The sequence below is a fragment of the Anopheles moucheti genome, chromosome X (genome assembly GCF_943734755.1).
Source record: "Anopheles moucheti chromosome X, idAnoMoucSN_F20_07, whole genome shotgun sequence".
Lineage (NCBI taxonomy): Eukaryota > Metazoa > Arthropoda > Insecta > Diptera > Culicidae > Anopheles > Anopheles moucheti.
The window spans coordinates 4,589,922-4,611,313 of NC_069142.1; the positions used below are offsets into that span (position 1 = coordinate 4,589,922).

At 42.7% G+C, this 21,392-nt stretch overlaps 1 protein-coding gene across 1 annotated transcript; it reads left to right on the plus strand.

Moving 5' to 3' along the window:
- The first annotated feature begins 16,514 nt into the window (after positions 1 to 16,514).
- Positions 16,515 to 17,279, plus strand: LOC128307332 (uncharacterized). The gene is made up of 2 exons (XM_053045113.1): positions 16,515 to 16,774; positions 16,885 to 17,279. The coding sequence occupies exons 1-2, from the start codon at positions 16,555 to 16,557 to the stop codon at positions 16,971 to 16,973; spliced, it is 309 nt and encodes a 102-aa protein (XP_052901073.1). The 5' UTR covers positions 16,515 to 16,554; the 3' UTR covers positions 16,974 to 17,279.
- Positions 17,280 to 21,392: the final 4,113 nt, after the last annotated feature.

A 21,392-nucleotide genomic window follows, 5' to 3' on the forward strand; every position in this document is an offset into this window, starting at 1 on the left:
CCTTCAGAGGGCACTTTCTACTTATAACACCTTTAAGAAACAAAAGCTTAAGAAAGGAAGCATCCAGAAGGTATGCTTTATATTTCTTGCCTTTTTAGAGGCTCAGCTACCTGCCGAGTGGAACGATGCGCTCCCACATCGATCCATCGCAATATAATCCCCGATAAGTACTTCTAATTTGCTTAGTAATTGAACCTTTCCGCACCGCTTGATAAAGCTGGACGATTATTTCTGCTCATACGATTATGTTTATTGGCTTGTGGCCAAGCATTTCCCGTGCCGCTGTTTTGGCATAAGTGTACGATCAATATTTACTCATTTCTTTGAGAAATTGATACTTTGCGTAGCTCGTTTTATCGTGTTTGGGTAGTGCAGAGATAACAAAAGAATGTAACCCTTGCTGTTTGTGTGTGTGTAAAGTTGAAAAAAAAAACAACAAATGCTATTATTCCACCTTCCTCAACAGGGCCCCTGAAGAGGGTTTTGCTGTTTGAATCATAAGTTTTTCTTTATTCTATCGCCGCGTACACACAAACAAAAAGATTGATCGGATGAAATTTAAAAATGTTTCCGTTCGTGCAGAATAAAAAAAATAGCGCACCCCCCGTTATGGCCTTTATACGATTTTTTTCCTTTTTTATGTTTTTCTCCCACTCGTCGGAAGAAAAATGTTGAGATTCGTTTTATTTACGTTGCTTGCACTGGCTCTCGATATTTAGCGAACGTGTTTTCGTTATGATGGATTAGAACGGTTCGCAAAATCTCCCGTTTTACTATTGCCAGAGAGGGAGGAATAGGGGAAACACCGAGAATGCATGCGTTCGGTAATTTAATTTGCCAAACATCAAGCAGACCAAGACAAATCGTCATCGGTTTGGCCAGTGTTTGACTTATTTCTTGGGCCAGTTAAAAAATGAAGCCCATTCAGTGGATTGGCAGGTTCTGGGTGCCACACGCATAAGGGACTGAAAATGGTTTTTTCTTTGCCGTGCCAGAAAAGAAAAACTCTGCGAGGGAAGCAACAACAACAAAAAATCGTTTTTGTAAACAAAACGACGAGCGCGTGGTGCGATTGGAGAAATTGCAGTGCAAACATAATTTATTTCTATTTATCTACCGTACTCGATGATCGGTTTGTGCACACCTTCTCTGGGGTTGCAAAAAAAAAAGTCGAACAAGCTTGGAAAAGGAGAAGGAAGTGTAAAAATATCTGTACTAGAAGGAAGCAATCCATTCTCTGTAACGGTACGGCCGATACGCGAACGTATTGTAAGTCAACAAAGAAAATCGCACACAACGCCGGAGCGGGGGGAGAGGGATTTTCCAGCTGGAAAGCTTTCCTACTTCCACTTCCCGCCCTTGGGTGTGTTCGAGTGGCTGGTTTTTCGCGCCACCATCCCCGTTCGCAAGGGGCGCTCACAAATAAAAAAATGATAATAAATGAATAGATATATTAACAGGTTGGCGACGATGGTGAAATAAAACACAATTCATAATCATAAAATATCGCACCACGGTATGATGCGGTGTTGTGTGTGGGGCTCGCGACGCGGTGCTGGTAGCGATCATCGGGACAGGAGACATGAAAATGCGCTTTATCATCGAAATTGGGTGTAATTTTTCAACAACAAAAAAAAAAGAAATACGGAACAAAAAAGAACACTTGAATAAGTGCCTTGGATGGTTTTTATTTGGGTTGACGCGTGTGTGTCACGAGAGTGCCGAACGTGGGGAGGAAAATGATTCAAATCAATTGGCCAGCGGGTGACGGAACGACGTACAAATGGTGTGCAGTTGGTATTATAACCGTGTCGAAAGGCCTGGGTTTTAAACGAATTTATTAGTTTTGATGTATACCGGGAAACCTATTTGCGATCTTACGTTTTATTGATATTTTACAAAATTCCGGCTTTATCTAAACGTGGGGTTATTATATACTTCATACAAGTTGGTTTTATTTTTATTTAACTTTCTTTTACCAATTTTACCAAGCAGCACTAATATGATTTGTTAATTTTCATTTTAGGTGACTGTAATGAACTGAATATCCACTGGGTGAGTTATCGATAGCGTTTTCTGACCTAATCACCCCATCAAACTGCACCTCGATTGGAAGTAGCGAGCCTTCGGGCGCTTATCGTTCCTGCTCTCGCGAACCATTACATCCAATCATCATCATCATCATCGATCCGGGTATGATTAATGTGCAAAGACATTAGATTCGGGTGCTGTACGGTGCCATTTTGCCATGGTCGCTCTTCCCAAACGGTTGGCTGGGACTGTCCCTGGAAGCAATCACTCACTGCGGAGTGATGAATAATCAATCGAAATTAATTGATATTTTGCCATACATTTGCTGGCATTACATCGGCATGTGTTTGTTGGTGGTGGGATGTAAAGTTCGTGGTAATGGTGTAGTTGCCGGGCTGAAGCCTTAAAGTAATAGAAAACTATACCTAAAGAATCAACCGCAAGGGGGGATGAAAATCGATTTGTGGTGTATCGATTTTTTGCATTTAAGGGCATTTTATTGAAGTTGATCGTCGTAAAACAGTTCAATGTCGGCAAAGTTGTAGAAAGTCAAAATTTTTGGGGTCAATACTCGGTTAGAATTTATAGGTCAAATATTGGGAAATTGGGAATTAAATTCATGCGTGTGGTAGGCTTATAGTTTTGCTCAAACAGAGCCTCACTAGAGTTGGTACCATTGTTCAGCAAGAACTAGTCACATTTTTGGTTCGAATTTGCTACCCGTCTGTTGGCATGTGCACATCCGGAACCGTTAAAACTAACTTTAACCCGGTTGTCCCGTCTGAAGCTACTAAAATCCGTCGAGAAAACAATAATCCACAGACGGCAGCGCATCTTTTTGGCAGAAGGATAATCGTGTTAGATTTTTTTTTACGACATGTGATATATGATTGGGTTTTATGGTTGTGCCTGTGGTTGAGTTTTGCTGGACGCGAAGTTTGATCCATAAAAACACACGCTAAAAGTGGTTGACCGACGCCCGGTTTTGGGGTTTCGCAGTGTTGTGGTTTAGGACTATGCCCGGCAGAAGTTTAAAAATCGATACTTCGGTTGTGAATTTTATGCGTTTTCGCACATGATTGACTTCGGGCTGCGGGCTTCAAAACGACAACCGGCGAGACAACTGATAAGAATTCCAAGTGTGCAAGTAGAAACCGCAGTAAAAAACCGGAATCATAAAAGAAGGTAGAGACCATGTAAAAACCAAAAAAATCAAACGTGTCCGGTACCGTTAAAGGATCATAATTTCCTCTTCTAATGGGACATCTTTACAGCGTTCCCTTTTGTTTCCCTTTGTGTGTGTGTGTGTGTGCGCTCGCCGACGAGAGTTTTCATCGCACAGCCAACGTCCTTTTATTGAAATTTATTTGCCTCATTTGCAGCTCTGCCACTGTTTGAGTTACCCCTTTTTTTCTAACTCTGGCCAAAAAAAAAAAAACAAAACCAAGACAACGTTGACAAAACGGAAGCGCGTACGCGCTTTTCCAGGAAAAACCGGGTCTGCAATAGAGAGAGAGTGATCCGTCACTAGAGGTTGTTGTTTTTTTTTTTCGTTTCGTTGGTTCTTTGTTAAATACCGTTTCCATTCTCGGATGCCATCGGACACGCGGACCGGCATCCAACGACGTAACTAACAGCGTTGGCAATTAAAAATAATTTGTTCCTTTTATTTTACAACACCCCGGACCGGCAAATGGTAAGCGTGGTGGGAAATAAATTTTGGAAAAGCGGAAAAGCGGAAGAATTCCTTCCGCTGCTCTTACCATCCGCCAGCCCGCGGACGGTCGGGGTGCGGTTTGCCCGGTTAGCCGCGGCTCAATTATCCTGGGGGTTTTGGGTCGGACTACTGTTAACATGTTCATTAGTGCACCGGTGTGTCGGACGGGCCACTGGTCGGTGTCCGTTTGCCACGGATGTCCTCCAACGTTGGGCAATAAATTAACCGATGCAAATGAGATGTGCTTCTGTCCCTTTTTGCTGGTTGAGTTGTGGCCGGTATTTCATGCCATCCCGGGCTGAGGTCACTATTACTGTCACTGCCGAGCAAGGAAACGGTGTTTGATTGTTTCTTCTGGAAAAAGGGTAGCCGGTTTAGGGATGAAACTGTGCCGCATAAAGAATTCAATTCCTTCAGGATATCTTTCAGTCTGCTCGGAGTTTCACATCAGCGCAGAGCGAACCCATTACAGTCACACATTATGCAAAGGAATGTTTATTTGAGAGAGCGAGAAAAATCATCCGTTTCGATATTGAAGAAAAGAAAAACCTTCCTGTACTGTATTCTTACAACAACAAAAAAAAAAGCCGTAAAGAATACTTAACCGTGTATCGGTGACACCGTAAAGCAGCTTTGGTGGATATGATTTTATTAAAACAAAAGAAAATAATACCCACCATCATAAACCTGTTTCGGCACAATGTACAGCAGGAAATGAAAATCAATTACGCGCCTAACGTTCCGCCATGTTGTGTCGTAATGCTTAACCAGGAAGCAGATGAAGGCATTCCGTGTGCGCGAGGTGTCAATATTGCGATAAACTCCGGTCCTCCGGCCACCCATGCCCGGAAGCGTAATAGCATAATCGGATGCCGTTTTGTTTTTTTTTTGCTGGGACTTCTGGGAAGTCTGTTTTTTTTTTTGGTTGTTGTTTCGTGCTAAAATCATCTCAGCTTTGGTTTAATCAAATTCCTTCTGGTGGTGTGAACCCTTGTGAATGTCTCTCCTTTTGGAGGGTGTGGAATTCTTCCTGGAATTTCCCGGCACAAGGAGTTCGTGATAGGTTTAGACATAGTGGATATTGTATTTTAAATTTCTAACCTTATTTACGTATATTTTAGGATGATCTTTTTATTCTTTTTTTTAGGATAAAAGCTTCTACACTTACACACAAGAGTTAACGCTTTGCTTCGACCTTTATCCGTACGGTGGAACCAATTCTACACAACAAAAAAAAAACACAGAAAAAGAAAAGAAACGGCTACCTTTTTTGCCCGTTTGACATTCGGGCGAATAGCGACGACCCTTACACCATCGCCGAGCAATTGAAAAATTATGCAAAACAGCATCAATAAATTACAAAATTATTGGATCGCGAAGCGCACCACGGTCCCGGGGACATTTGGCGACAAACTACGCTTTCCCGTTGGCTACGTTCGCTTCCGCAAGGGCCCCCGTATCTACTGCAGGCCCACAAAAACGTCAGCCCACCACCCGCGGTGACATTCGGCAAAGCTGATTTCCTTCTTCGTGTGCGGGCGAATTCCGCATCAAGGAAAGGAAAATATTGAAGCGTTCCTGGCGAAGATATTGTGCTACTGAGGTGTTGGTGCATTAACCTGTCAGTGTTGTGTTGCATTCTTCGCGTGCATAGGGTTTGCTTCTGTATTGTGGTATTATGTTGATAGTTTTACGCGGCCCGGAGATACAATGTGACGGTTAGTAATGGCGCGACACTGAGCCAAACAGTTCGCGGTTTGACGAGCTCTGCGTTGACTCCACGCTTGTGTGATGAAGCCTGTTGTTTGCCGATGGACGAATTTAACGACTTCTCCGGCTCGTTACGGAAGGTAGAGTTCGATCAACCTGCGGTGAAAGCCGTAAAACCCATAATCCATCCGCCCATGTACGTTCAACTGACTTCACACAATTCTGCTCGCTCTCTCTCTCTGTCTCTTTAACGCCCCCGGGCGAGATGTGCAAACGGGCCCAAAAACCCTTTCGTGCAAAATCATGATTTGATTTATTTTATTACTACTTACCGAGCTACTGTTTTTGCACGCTTCACTGCCTACTGATGTGCAGGATGTGCAGGGATCCTGAAATGATGGCGGGGCGGGGTAACCTTTTAATCCTACTATTCATTACCCATACTCCGCTTTTTTAACGGTTGGCCCGTTACCCATGGCTCATTGTGTGGCAGGTTGTTGGTGCCAATTGGACAGTGGTACTTGCATTGCGGTGAAATAGTGGGCAAACCTCACTCCACGCATCGACCACCGGTCCACACCGAGAACGGCAGCCGGGCCGTGCCCGAGTGCCGGACAAAGTTTTTAATTGCAAAATGCTATTTTATTTATGTGAATCCTTCCGGGTTTTGGGGGGGACAGCGGAACTTCGAAGTTGTCGGGTTGGTAAGTTGATCTCGCTTGACATATTGCCACACCGAAGTTGCGACACGGCGTACCCTAGCCGGAAGCTGGTGATGTCTCTGCTCGCACCACCCAACCCGTCGCTTGCGCTGCTGCCCGCAATGCGGACGTTCCAGTTAACTGGATTTAAACTTGGAGCCGGATGCTCCTATCCTGCTCGGGTGATCCGCGTACGGATGGTTTGGAATCTTCAAAAAACTCCCGCATCCCGCTCACCAACTTTCACCCCCCCCCGGGCGGCTGTGCACTCTTATGCAAATGTTCACTACCGAGCTTCCTGCGTGACAATATGTGCTGGCGGGAACGGGCTGGCATAATTTATGGCCATTCGAATACAATCGGAAGCGTCGCTAGTAGAGAACGGGACGGTTTCTACTCCTCCGGCCTGGCCAATGCGCAATGATTCATATCGGGGTTTTGCAAAACTCCCTGTGCTGTGCTGTGTTGGGTGTACCGTATTTCGCTCGTCAACACTCACGGGCGGGGGTGACGTTGGACAAAGTTAGGCCACTGAAAAAGAAACCTTACAATCTCCAGTATCTGTCACACATCGTACGAGATAGCGCGATGGATCTCTGGAATTAGTCGTCGACGCCAACCAGGTTTGCGGAGAATTTATTTTGCAAATTAGCAAACGCAAAACCCGAATTGGGCGAGGGAAATAGCTGTTATCTTGTCATTGGCTTTTAACAGTTTCGCTTCATTTGGAGTGGAGAAGGTTGATAGACGAGCTCACTCATCGCCAGTAAGTATATTTTTGGAGCATCTAAATGATTCGTCGCGCACCTGACCCGAAACGCAACTGAAATGTTATCGTGCTCCTGGTCACGGCACCAACCGATACGTATTGATATGGAATATTGCCGTTTCCTTTCTTCGCTTTTCTGTGGTTCTTTGTTGGTGACAAACCGAACAACAATCGGGGATCAGAGAAGTAGCAACAAAACGAGACGAGAAGAGGCAAAACCGTTTCCCTAGCCGTGAACCGAAATGTGCTCTAATAAGCATATTTTCATTCAAAATTTCCATCAGACTGTGAGATGTATTCAAATTGCATGAATTATGGCATTTTCAGTGCGCTTCCACGGTTTTTCCACCACCCACCGTCTTGTTGGTGAGTTTTGCTTTTTTTTTCAATCTCTTTCTCTCTCTCTCTCTCTCTCTCTCTCTCTCTCTCTCTCCCTCTCTTTCTTTCTTTTTCTCTTGTTCGTTTTTTTTTGCAAAATCGTTCATCTCACGTGCGAGAATGGCGACGCATCTCAGCCCAGGAAGGGGATTTTTGCATATCTTCATCGGCCAAACTGTTGATGCCTAAAGAGGCTGCAGAGGTATGGAAGAATGGGAAAAAATTATATAAATACAATCTCCAATCCATGAGACGATGGTGTTTTGCTTTGCCTCTTCCTGATTCTTGATGTAAAATTATGTTGTTTTTTTTTTTGGTTACCTCCCTGTTGCTCTCTCGCAACACTCTCGGTCTTGTAAACTTACCCCGGAAGCGAATCAAACACTCGCTCCTGCTCGCACTTTCCACTCACTTCCGGCGTTGGCGGGCCACGATGTAAGCGAGCGTTGTCATATTAATTTTCCACTCCCGCACCTCGCAACTGCGGACGTAACGGCGCCCGGTATGCGATTCTTGGCATTAATACGCCCTTTTTGTGCGGTGGTATGGATGGCAAATAAAACGCCGCTACAACACAATCCGTTGCGACGGTCGCATAAATTTGTACCGTACCCGATCGCTCTTATTATTCCCGTATCCGATTTCCCGCATTCAATTTTTTTTGAAGATGATACGGGCAATCTCGAACGAGTTGGCTGTTGGTGCCTTTTGTGGGAGGGAATGCGCCATTTGATTACGTGTCATTAGGCGAAGGATTTGCGCTGTTCGCGGTGTACTTTATTTTGCAACTGATGCTTTGCACGGTGAATGCACAAACAGTGTGAGATAGGGAAGAGATGTTTTAATCCCCGGGGCTGAGAATTGATATCGCTATCGAACGATTTCATTCGATTAATTTTGCTCAATCTCTCTACCTTTGTGATGAAGATGACTTCATGTCGTCGGAATCGATTGATGTTTGAGTCGTGTCGTGGGGGAGAGATACCGTGTGGATTTATTATTCATTACGAAGATTCTCTGCAGCGAGCTTTCAAGCTGAAGTTCCTTTCAACTGCTCATTTGCAGAAATATAATTAAAACCGGCTCGATTGGTGGATCGCATCATAGGAGGTTACGCTGATTACCAATATCAACTTGCCGCCATTGTGTAACATTCTTTGTGATGCGCCCATCGTTTATCGATCTTTACACACACCGGCTGTTCCCTTCGCCACCTGAAGCTGCTCGACGTGTACGCTGCTATCGTTCAATAAAATCATGCGATAACCGATCCGATCCGGGAACTCATATCTCGGGTGACTCACAGGGGCCAAGTATTGTGGGGCCGTTGACACCTGAATCATGACCTAGGTTACCCGTGGGGTCACGCGCCCGCAGAACAACCCCTATCGGGCAGCTCTCGGATAAAGGCTAGATAAAGCTTGGGTCGTGCCTTTTGTTGTGTTGCATTCTTCAAGCCTTCCCAACACCCAATAATCGATAGCGATGATGTAAGGCTAATACTCCTTTTTTTTCCTGATGTTGATTTTCCAGATGCACACTACGGGGAGGCAAACCAGATACGGACACTACGGAGAATGGACAAGGAATTGGTATTTGACACCGAAAGTTTGTCGAGCCGTAAATCTCATCAAGTGCAATACCACTCCGGTGCACTGCAGCGGTACACTTGAGCGTCGGGCCACTTGAAGTAGGCGTTAGCGTTCAATGTGTCGTCTGGATGCGGGTGCTCTCGTGCACCGTCTGCACCCGGCAGGGTGTCGAGAAGAACGTAGAAGCATCGCTTTGTCCCACGGAAGAGCGAGAAAAGGAAAAGAAAATCGTACCGAGATTTTGAGGCGTGAAGTTGCTGTGTACGGTACGATGCATTAAGTGGCCGATGATCCAGGGCCCTCAAGCGATGGTGTCTCGGTTTGTGCAGGAGAGCTACAACACAGCATTGTGTACCCTTCGACCTTGCTTCGACGGAGGAAAACATATAAAAAATCCAGCTCAAATGATGCGGGCGACGATGACGATTGACAATCACCATACGCGCACGCCCATCCTGTACGCTTATGCGTCAAAAGGCAAACCGTGGCGAGTCTGGAAACGTCAAAACACGGCCAGGAAGGAGCACGCGCAAAATGAAAGGGGTACGCTGGGTGTCCTGTGGGAATCATCCCGTGCCGACATGGACAAAACTATTTAGCCGCACTGGCGGGTTTCTCACCGCGCCACGCCATCGCGCAACAATAGCTCCCGTTTTCGCGCACGTGCAAGTGCGCATATGAATTAATTAATGTAATTCAACGCTCCGCACCGGCCCACTACCCACCAACCCGAGCGGAAATGGCAACCCAAGCGGGCGCGAGAAAAGGACGCAGGAGTGAGAAAAAAAAACAACATGCGCCCATTTGATGTTCATTTGCTGGTGTTGAGTGTGTGAAGCAGGGAAAAAAAAAGGGTTAATCAACCTCATCAAAGAAGACAAAGTGATGCAAAGAAGGAATATTGAACGCGGGGCTGCCCCTAAAAAGCACTACCAACAAACGAAAAATCAGCGGAACCCTCTAGGGGATTTTCCGGATTGGCTTGCTTTTTTGGTTTTTGAGGTCGTCTAACGGGGGCGATGATAATAGTAATCAACTGGCAGTGTTGGAGCTGAAACTTGCAGGAAGCTCTGGTCGCTGGTCCTTAAAGCGTTCCCACGATTTGTTGGGCGATTCGCACACAGCAACCGGGAGAGAGGGTGGTTTTTAACACAACTCCCCCCCCCCCAGGGAGACGACCATTTTGCGTTCCTGTATGCGGGCTTGGACACTCGTTCCGAGTTTCAACCGCAGAAAAAAAACACCTCCCAACAGTTGAGTGGGCCGTAACACTCACCCGAATACCGAGCGGTGACGGTATCGATTGCAATTGTTTACTGACTGGGAATACATAATGCCTTTGATAAGTGGATGGGTAAGTTAATATGTTTATTCCTGTCTTGTTTTGGTAGTTAATTTCACGGCAAACTGCAGCTTCTGCTATCATGTTTGACGATCTATATTGGAAGATGATTAATGAATCTTCATCGGTTGCAGATGCCCCTTTGTTCCTGGTCACGGCACCACCAAATGCAAACCGGGGGGAAGTGTCACATTATCGGAAGGATCAGACTTTGGACATCGCATCCACGGGACGCGAACACCTGCAAACGATCGCTGACCAATTAATGCCTCGATGGTTGGTGCTGCTCACGCAAACCCAAACCCGGGGTACCGATTACTACCGGATAAAAAGGGAGCGGGACACATCAGCGCAATCGGAACCAACCTAATCGGACATTTGGACTAATTCTTTACGATGGTCCCGGTCATGGCGCGATGCGTGGGTAGGTAGTGGTTTAAGAGCTCATGGAAAAAAAACGAAACGAAACTAAAAACAAACCCCCAGAACAAGGGGGAAAACTGGCGGGTGGAGGAGGGAGAGGGAATGAAATAAAATAATAACAGATATTTATCCGATTTTTTTTGTGTGCTCTCCTATCGTTTTAGGTTTCGTTTCGTGTTACGGAGTCCCTCTACTTGGCGGGACAAAGGGTTTTGCCGTGCAGTCCTTCAGTTCCCCTTGTTCCCATTCGCGAGCGAGGCACACAAACACAAACACACGCACGGGGACCGTTTTCTGGACCATATGGTGTTGATGAATTCTGATTCAATTTCAATAACCAGCGGTGCTTAGCGTGCTTTTTCCTCGGCATTTTTTGTGTTGTTGTTGGTTCTGTTTCGTTTTTCCCCGTCGACGATGATGATAATGCATTTGTATGTAATAACTATTTCGTTCTCCAGCACTAGCCACCGTAACCCTCCCCCAATTGTCGCTGTGTAAGCGCAAAAGGGATGTGTGTTGGTGGGGTGAATATGAGGCTTGTCATGCTTTTCTCGCATTTCCGTTCCCTTTTGCTCCCGCTCCGTCGTTCCTACCGCGTCCGACGCATGAACACGTGCATTTCCTTGCTGCGTAGGGCAGAGCAAAAACACTCAACGAAGAAAACCTAATCGACCGGTACTGCTGGGGCACTTGGCGTTTAGGGAAAAAAAGCCACCACGACCCTTCGACCATGGCTGAAGATACAGATGCACGATTGTGTGAGGATTCTGTTTTTCCTTCCAGCACCATTCCTACACACTGATGCCTTTTGCTGGTAAGTGTATCGTTTCGTTTAGATAATATTAAACATTGACACGAACTGCTTGTTTTTTTTTAGATGTCAACAAAATATTACAACACTTTTGGCGCTTATTTACCATGAAGTGCACGATTGGAAAGGATTTTTATATAGCAATGAACGGCGATTATACAGGTTGGTAAATATGTTTAAGAAAATACGGATTAGGAGACACTAGAGGATTTAAAACAGGTCCTTTTTGTGTGATTTGTTAGGAACGAAAGATATTTTAATAGCGCGAAATGTTCCCATCGGTCCGTGTCACCCAAAATATGGGTGACGCTCTCGCAAAAATTCCATTTACCCGGTTAATGTTAATATTTGTGACCGTATCTTTGCGATTTGTTGGTTTATTAATTTGCTACTCATCGCTTCTCGTCCCAGCAGTTATGATAAAAGGCTTATTTGAACCTTTTTTTTTGCTAGTCAGATATTTATGAGACTTTGGCCAATTTATTTTACAATTCGCTATTTTTTTTTTTTTGGATACTGCCGACTCGAAATCTCCCTTCTAAATTAGACTAACTTTGCATTTTTATACACCCTTTCGGGTTGCGTCATGTGCAACGTACCTGTGGCGGGAAAATCTTGCTTCTCACGCTATTTCCATCGTCACACCTCACACCCGGTGCACACCGGCAACCTGCGTGAGCCGGCAATCACACGGCAAAGGATAATGATGGATGCAAATCATTTGAATAAAATCAATCGCAGATGACAGTGCACGAAACGCATGCAAAACCGTTGTCACCGCGAGGCAATAAATAATAATCAATCCACCTTTCGATTGTATTCTTTCGCACGCACGGCAAAGGGGAAGCACAAGCTGCTTTGCATGATCGGTATAACCTTTCGTCAAATCGGGAATATAAATTACATTAAAAAAAAAAATGAATCTTGCTTAGCATACCTTAGCCGAGCGAGTCGGGAACGTGATTGTTCCCATGAGGAATAAATCTGTCAATTCATTGCCGCGTGCATACGCACCGGCACAGTTTTCTCGCATCCCATCACATCTCGTCCCCGTAGACGATTGGTTGCTTCAAAATTAACAAACATTTAATAGTGATCATAAGCAACCCCGAAGGGGGAAAAGACGCTGGAATCTCGCACCTGCATAAGATTGCTGAGATCCCTTGCGGTGATACACCTGGTTTGGGTTGGTTTGGGCAAGTGACATTCAACCGGATTGCCCTTTTTTTGCTTTGGTTCCCCAATAAAGGAACCTGGTGCGCAATCAGCGGGTCTTAAGTTTTTGCTATTTTCCCACCTGTGCGCAACCCCGAAGATGGCAGTTTGGTGCACCGAAAAAACCGTTTTAGGTTTTATACCCTTTTTGTTTCGCTTTGACGCGCGACGTTTCCCGACGACGTACCGGTCGACCACCGGGTACGGCAGGTTATTAGAAACGATTTATAATCCACCGAAAACTTGTCGCAACGAAAGCAGTTGTCGGTAGTGTAGAATTTTGTTTTTCCTTCTCTTACCTCGGTGCATAATAATCATCACAACACTCCTGACATCTAGACTATCGGGCTCCTTGCACGATCACTTGCACGATAAGGGTTAGGCTTCCGCTCATTACCATATTTTCACGTGCCAATCGTCAAACACCTTGCCAGCAGGTCTTTTTGTGCTGCTGAACCGGTTGTTTTTCCCGGGATTCCGATGGAAAAAATAGCACCGAACAAAAGCAACCGGTCTAACCGGGCGTTTAGTTTGTGGCTGGATATTTTGTATCCTTTTTTTATCGACTTGCCAGTTGGTTCCCTCTCCCGATAAACGAACACCTCGGCAAGTGGTTGTATAGCCCGCATTCAACCATCCAAACGCTGGTTTACAGGGAAGTGTCTAGTGATTAGAATTTTTGCGCATCTTAACGTGTCCAGGTTGCTGTCCAGGGTGGAACGATCGTCCTTCAAAGATTTCTCGTTTATTCTCACTTTTAACCATGCGCAAACATCATCGCCCTGCCGACACACACCCAAGGGAATATAGCAGCGTTTGCAACGGCCCTTCGGGCACGTGAAGCCCGCATCCTTTAGCAAAACCGGGGCCCTGTCACTGCATGCGAGGCCGTTAATAAAGTACCGTTTTTTATTGCCCGTCTGGTTTTCGGGTGGGTTGGTGCGATAGATATGTAATGGTTGCGTTGTAGTGACGCGACGCGATGCACCCGTGTGGACGTTCCCTTTCGGTGTTCTGGTATTGTCTGGAAGATGGAAACTACAGCAAGGACGTGTTGATTACATTAGGAATGGAATGTTAGGAACATTATGCAAGAAAAGGTCCATACAGAGAGGAATATATTGAGTGGTCTGATGCTTTTTCTTATGTGTTCAACTTTGTTGATTTTCACACCGTGGAAAACTCATTTCTCTGAACTGATTACATGAACCGGTATATCCTGTGCGAGTTTTCACGTAGCTTTATTACTGTTTGTAGCAGTGTTGTGCTTAATGAATCATTTGGGAAGTGTCATTTATGTGAACTCAGATTCAAATCGGAAGTTCAGACTCAAGAGTCGTGGAGGATACCTATTTAATATGTGTCATAATTCTGCTTTCCAGAACGATAAGAAATACAAACCCAAACATTATGTTCCCGGTGGAAGAGAACCTTTGAGGAATCTTCAATCTTTGAGGATTCATGAATCATTGATTCATTCAGCTATATGAATCGGAATCGGATTCACTCAATCGTACAGTTTATTAATGATATTTAGGCAATACTTTAAGAGCTATTTTTAACTTTATTTCACAAATTAATAACATTTACAAATGCTTAGGAGTTTCAGGATTAACTTAAGTTAGTAGTCCGTATATATCTATACAGGCACCTCAAAGAAAGGGCTTTTTAAATGTCTAAATATCATTTCACTCAAAATGAAACAAACAAAACCTAAGTTTGTCACTGAGTTATTGTGGGAAAATGTGGGAAATCGCGATCGCTAAACAACCTTTTGCGGCCCAATGTCTTCCTTCTATTGTTGATTTTTTGTTTGTTTTCATTTCATTTTAGGTTCCTTTCCTTTCGCCGAACGCAGTGTAATTAAGCGTAAGTACGCGCCCCCCTGTGTAGAGCTAAACAAAAAACAAACCAAAACAATAGCAACATTTATTGACCACTGTTGCTGCGCCCTGTTGCGCAAAAAAAAGCTTCCAGCACCCGAAGGGAAGCAGCGTGTGTCGAAGTAGCGATGAGAAATGAATGAAGCGCCCTTTTCAGTTCCCACAAGCAAGTAGATCGAACGAGAAATCTGTCGTCAAAAGGATTGTCCGCCTTTTCCCACTTGACGAACCTCTTTTCTTGGCGTGCAAAAAAAAAAACACATCCCTCCAAGAAATAGGAAATCAAATTATAATAACATCTCCACCACCGTCACACACAAATGCGCGGACCCCTTTTCTCACCATCGTGGACGGAAATCAGTTTCCAAAATCAATCGGCCGAACAGAGAGTGGGGTTCTCCACCTTCCAACAGCACCAGGATATTCTCACTCCTTCCCAAATTTAAAAAAAAAAGTCTTGTCGTCACTTTGCTGCGCTTTTTCCCAATACCAATCGCGTGTTCTCCTTGGATGCGCACGTTCAAGTGTTTTTTTTTTGCAGCTTTTTGGCTCTTTCTTTTCCTTACTTGTTGCTCGCATGTCGATACACATTAGGTGAGGGGGTTTTTTTTTTTGGTGTTGTTCTCAAGCCTCAAGCAGGCGAGACCCAAACAAAAGCGGGAAGCTTTCCTTTTAATTACGCACCTCGTACGGGGCGACCAAACAATGAGGGGCACGTCTTGGAAGACGCTTAGCTGCCTGTTTTTTTTCTGTTGTAGCTCTGTCAATTATTGGTGTGTTTTAGTTAAATTTGAAGAAGAACGCCACTAGATGGGGATCGCTGGTATCGATTTTTCCCACCATCCGCTGTGCAGCGTCGACCATAACTGAGCGAATCGTCACAATCGATCGATTCTGACACATAAAAACGCTTCTTATGAGCTTATTCTTTTTTTCAGCTACTGTTTGGCGGGAAATAAAATCGCAGCAAATACTTGCAGCAGGGCGCACAGTTTCACACGATTCCGTGTGGTTGTTTACGCACGCCTTGTTTACATTTGCGATACGTCAAACTGATAACGTATCAGTCAACGGTGATAAACATGGCGGTTTGGTGGAGATGGACGACTGAATGACTCTTTTTGTTAGTGTTTAGATTAGTCCGTAATTGTCTAAAATTTCAGTTGTCTATTAGTTAATTCTTTGTTTACATACTAATTCATTTATATTATTTAGTTTGGAAGTTTTCATACGCTTAATTTACTTCTTCCTCAAAGAATTTTTTATAAATTATTAGTTTTATATGTTGACATATTTAACAACCTGCCTAGTTTGCTTAAAATGGCAACAAGATATTAAATCTAAGTATACTAACATATCCTTTAATAGAAATGCAAACAAATGCATTGGAATTTAATAAAAATAAACAGCACACAAACATTACCCTTAAGGTCTGACAAGGTCAAAAATTCCCAACATGGAAGCATAGAGTAGCATATTTATGCAGTGTACTCAATGTTGGGATCGGATCGCCAGTACGGCAAACCACGCCTTCGGAACGCATGCACAATATGCTGTGCGTTATCTCTATCCGTTTGCATTACATTTATACCGTAGTCCCGTTTCATGCTCTCGCCCGTTGGTACTGTGCGCACCCGAAGAAATAATGGAATGCTTTGCTCCGACTCAACAAGTAATGCATAAACAACTTCAAGGGGAACGATACAGTACAAAAGAGCGCGTCGCACTGTTGCTGAACTTCAGTTTCGTCCGAACCGTCGAACGGATAACGTCGAAGGATATTCCTCTCGTCTCTGTCGCATTCAACTCGTGAGCTCGTGGAAAACAACACAAACCTAAACGAAAGATTTCATCTGTGTGGGCACGCGTGCGGTGGTTTGAATTTGTATTGCAGCATAATTTTGTGACACAATTAGTGAGGACTTTGGTGACGGGTGTTTCTGTGTGGTGACGTACAAATCGAGGCAATCAGAAGGTGAAAGATGGCTGTGGGCTACAATGCCAAGGCAGATGAAGCTGCCGTGCCGAAATCATCCTCAACCATGCACAGCAACAATCAATCGCAATCACTGCATGGTGATCCAGCACCCAATCATGTGGGGAATCAAACACCCAGGGAGCTGAACGATCTGTACCTACTGATCGCAACCTTACAAGTGCGACGTCTGATGCGCCAGATCATCTCCAACCTGATTACCCGTGGTGAGTGTACAAGCGGACATGCGTTTGGAGATGAAAGTCTTCCTGTGCGAGTGAGGTGTTCTTCTTGTGGTGTGAAGTACTAATATTCTCTGTTGTTTGTTTCGTTCTAGTGATGCTGTTTGGTGAACTGGGTAGTCCGGAACATGCGCTGTGTCCCGACTGCGTACTGTTGATATTGCTGTTTCGCTATTACATATAATTCGTCGCATCTCGTACATCTCGCTTCGAACCGTCTCCCGCTCATCAAAAGGTCTGTGATAGGTTAGGGTTCTTGTTGCTTTATCTTCCAAAACCCCACGCATCCAGATGATGGAGTCAGTTGTACAATCCGGAAATAAAGCAAAGAAGTAACCGTGTAGGCTAAGATCGCTAACAGTAGGTATTAGGATGGCAAGAACAGTCGGATGTGATCGTGTGCTTATTATAGTTAAGGAGCCCGGAAAGCCTACCGGTCGGGGACAGAACGCTGGTTTTGGAGTAATTTTTAGGACGCAGGTGGAGCAAAAGACGGAGAGGCTTGATTTGTATTTACCTTCGCTTGTCGTCTGAATATCGCTAGTAATCGGCATCCTGATGGAGATAGTCCGTCAAAGTGTGTACGCCTGAGAGCAAATAAATTCGTGTTAGAGCGATTAGAGTTCTCATAGCGATTAGAACTCATAGATCGTACTTTTATTCTTCATGAAAAACATTGCTTTTCGAATGCAAAAATATATGCAGACATCCGAAAAAATACTAAACTAAGCTGCTTGGATAGCAAAACAAGCGAATCGTCCTTATAATATTATTTTGAACTGAGGAGAGTCACAAACGTCATTATCTTTAATTTGACTCCAGAATTTTGTACATATAGGAATTAAAATAAAGTATGAGAACATCCGGATCAGATTTCCAATAGTTGCCGAGGAACTCTATCCATGGCTGCAATTCACGACGCATGTCTACAAGCGATCTTCGAACTTCAACCAAGATCTACTTTAGATCATCTATGTGATCATGTCAGTATCTCTACTATGACGGAGTCAGATCCGATGAGATTCGACACAAGACTTTCGGATTAGTATTTGAACTTGTCCAAAGCACGAAGAGGAACAAATAGTCCTGAAATAAACTGGTGTGAAGCTGTATCTTCATGCAACATTGCCATTGGTGATATAATTTGAAAGAAATTGAAGGACGCAGTATATTGCTAGTTTGCTAGTATTGTAACTTTATTAACGCACGAGAAGAGAGAGAAAGAGAGAGATAGGAAAAACAGTACTTTGAACCTCAACATTATTGTGTTTGATTATTTTTAAATGCTTTTTTTTAATTATAACGTTTAGTTTGGATAATATTGAAATATTTTTAGTGTGTGTGGAAGTGTCGATCATTTATTTATGTTTATGGAATAATTTTTGAATAAGTTGGAACGTTTTTAGTCATAATATTTGGTTTGAATAAAATGGAAATTGGTTTGGTTTGGTATGAAACGTTGCACTTTACCCAGCAACATTGTTTTATACGATAATTTTTTAATTAGTCTGAATGTTTTTAGTTATAATGTTTGGGCATGTCATTTTTGAATAAGTTTGAATGTTTTTAGTTATAATATTTGGTTTGAATAAAATGGAAATTGGTTTGGTTTGGTATGAAACGTTGCACTTTACCCAGCAACATTGTTTTATACGATAATTTTTGAATTAGTTTGAATGTTTTTAGTTATAATGTTTGGGCATGTCATTTTTGAATAAGTTTGAATGTTTTTAGTTATAATGTTTGGGCATGTCATTTTTGAATAGGTTTGAATGTTTTTAGTTATAATATTTGGTTTGATTAATATTGAAATATTGATAGTGTGTATGGAAATGTTGCACTTTGCACAGTCACATTGTTTTATGCGATAATTTTTAAATAACTTTGAATGTTTTTAGTTATGATATTTGTTTTTGGTATTTAGATATTGAAATGTTAATAGCGTGTGATTTGCCAATTTAGCCTTTTTTAGTGATTTAATTTCAATAAGATTGATTTAAGTTTGGAGTCGAACAGGTTAAGTTATTTTGTTCAGAATTATTAATGTTTTAATTATTAATTGTTTTATGCGATAATTTTAGAATTTTGAAAATTAGTTTTCATAATATTTGGTTTGAATAAAATGGAAATTGGTTTGGTTTGGTGTGGAAACGTTACACTTTGCCTAGTAAGATTGTTTTATGTAATAATTTTTGAATTAGTTGGAATGTTTTTAGTTATAATGTTTGGGCATATCATTTTTGAATAAGTTTAAATGTTTTTAGTTATAATATTTGGCTTGAATAATATTGAAATATTGATAGTGTGTATGGAAATGTTGCATTTTGCACAGTCACATTGTTTTATGTGATAATTTTTGAATAACTTTGAATGTTTTTAGTTATGATATTTGTTTTTGGTATTTAGATATTGAAATATTGTTAGCGTGTGATTTGCCAATTTAGCCTTTTTTAGTGATTTAATTTAATAAGATTGATTTATGTTTGGAGTCGAATAGGTTAAGTGGTGGAAGAGTAGCGCGTTATTTTGTTCAGAATTATTAATGTTTTAGATTTAATATTTAAGGAGTTAAGGAGTTTTCAAAATGTTGTTGTTATTTTGGAATAATATTTTTTTCTCTTAATTTGCCTTTTTGATTTTTTGGTTTTTTAAGAATTTTGACATTTAACTTTTGAATCATATTATTATTAGATATTATTGGATATTATTATTATTGGAAAAGTGTAATTTTTGCGAATGATTGGATATTTTTTTGGAAAATAGTTAGTATCGCGCCCGTTTCCCATAGAATGTAATGCCAGTTTCTAACACAGTTCCCTTAATATTCCCGTGATGGAGATGGAATTGGGGAGCGTTAGTTAGCTGAACATTCTACCCTTATCGTTCAAACATACAGTCGCCAACCTGTACCTGTTCACAATCGAAGAAGATGAATGCTACTGCTACTCTACTATCTATGGCTTATAGCTGTACTATCTGCTTCACTTCCATAATTTTAAAACTTGATTTAGTTTAACATATTTAGGATATTTTGGTGTAATGTTGGAGAAGTGAGACACGGTTGATGAGTGATTTAAAAGTGATGGTATAAAATCACATCATCATCCAAGAAGAAACCATCGCAGGTGTGTGAGCGTGTGTGCGGGGGGGGGCTTGTAACAATGCACAGTGATCTCTCCCAGTAAGATCACCATACATCATGTTAAGGTCAACAGTTTTCCATCGTTTTCCACATGCAACACTCGTGGAAATGCTTAATCTAGACATTATTTGTTTGATTTTGTTTAAAAGTGTAAAAAGAGATGTTACTGTTGGCAGTTTGATGCGAGAATTCTTTGTGTCTCCTTATGCAAAGGAGAAAATCGTCACTAGCTTCTCTCCTTTGCAGAAGGATGAAGAAGACTGTTGAACAAACTGTGCAAACGTGTCCCAATGCTTGCAAATTCCTCACTATCGAATAAGAAGCATGAGTCGTACATCTCAGGAACAAGATCATGCAGCCAGGTGTAACAATAAGACGCAGCCCCTTGCTTTTGCGTCATATTGTCGCTTCTAATCCTTCTAATCTCCTTCATGCAGGAGTTGCATCTTATGCATAATCAACTCCATGTTAAATACCTTCCTAACTGCAGGAAGGAGTTTTACAATCCTGACTCTCACTAGTATATGTCTTTCCATTTCCCCGAACAGCAGTAACAGCAGGGGTTGTCAGTAAGTTTTCTTAACCTAAACCATTATCATCTAACTCTTCATCTGCCTTAATTCTATTGCTTTTTTCGCATTGTTTTATGCATTGTTGGTGTAAGCTTACCAAGTATGGATGTGGGTTATTTCCGCCTTCAATTATTCTCCGAATGTACATTGTTGCACAACATGCCTTACAATGGCACACAACTCTCAACTGCGTTGTGCGCCGCAGAATAGTCAAACTGTGCATTGTGAGATATAATAAATACGGTACCCTGTGTATGTCGAGTGTTTGTAGCCATTTAAAGAGCAACCCAGACCTACAGTATGCTGCTGGGAAGCTACTTCAATGAGCTGTTGTGAAGTATGGAAAGGAACTCTCGTAATTCGAAACAAAAATTGGTAGATATTTAGGTTTCGTTAGGTTTAGCTTAGGTGGTTATTTCATAGAATTATAGATTTCTGGTTATGTTAATGCATATCTCTCACCCTTCTGTTTAACGAATATCATTCTTTTGTTCTCTCCATAGCCGTCTTTCACTCTCATTTTCCTTTGGGTGTGAATATCCAGCTTTTACTGGTGAAGATAAGGATGAATCCCTGGAATACCTCGCAGAACATCCAGTACCGGTTAAATGTATGTATATAGGTTAATATTGAAGATGTAACGGTTAGCTTGCTTGCAATAGGTCCAAAAGCGATAGACAATCCGTATCCTTGTTCGCAGGTTCCGATAGGTCAGTATCAGTGATGTTGGACGGCCGTTGGCTGTTCACACAGGCACAGTGTCTGGTGTTTTCACATCTCGGCTAGATTCAACCATCCAACGCGGGATTTGGGTTACAAACAGTAGCTATATAGTAGGCTAAGCAGAGTGCAATCAGGGCACAGCATATGTTCCGGATCAGTTGAGCCA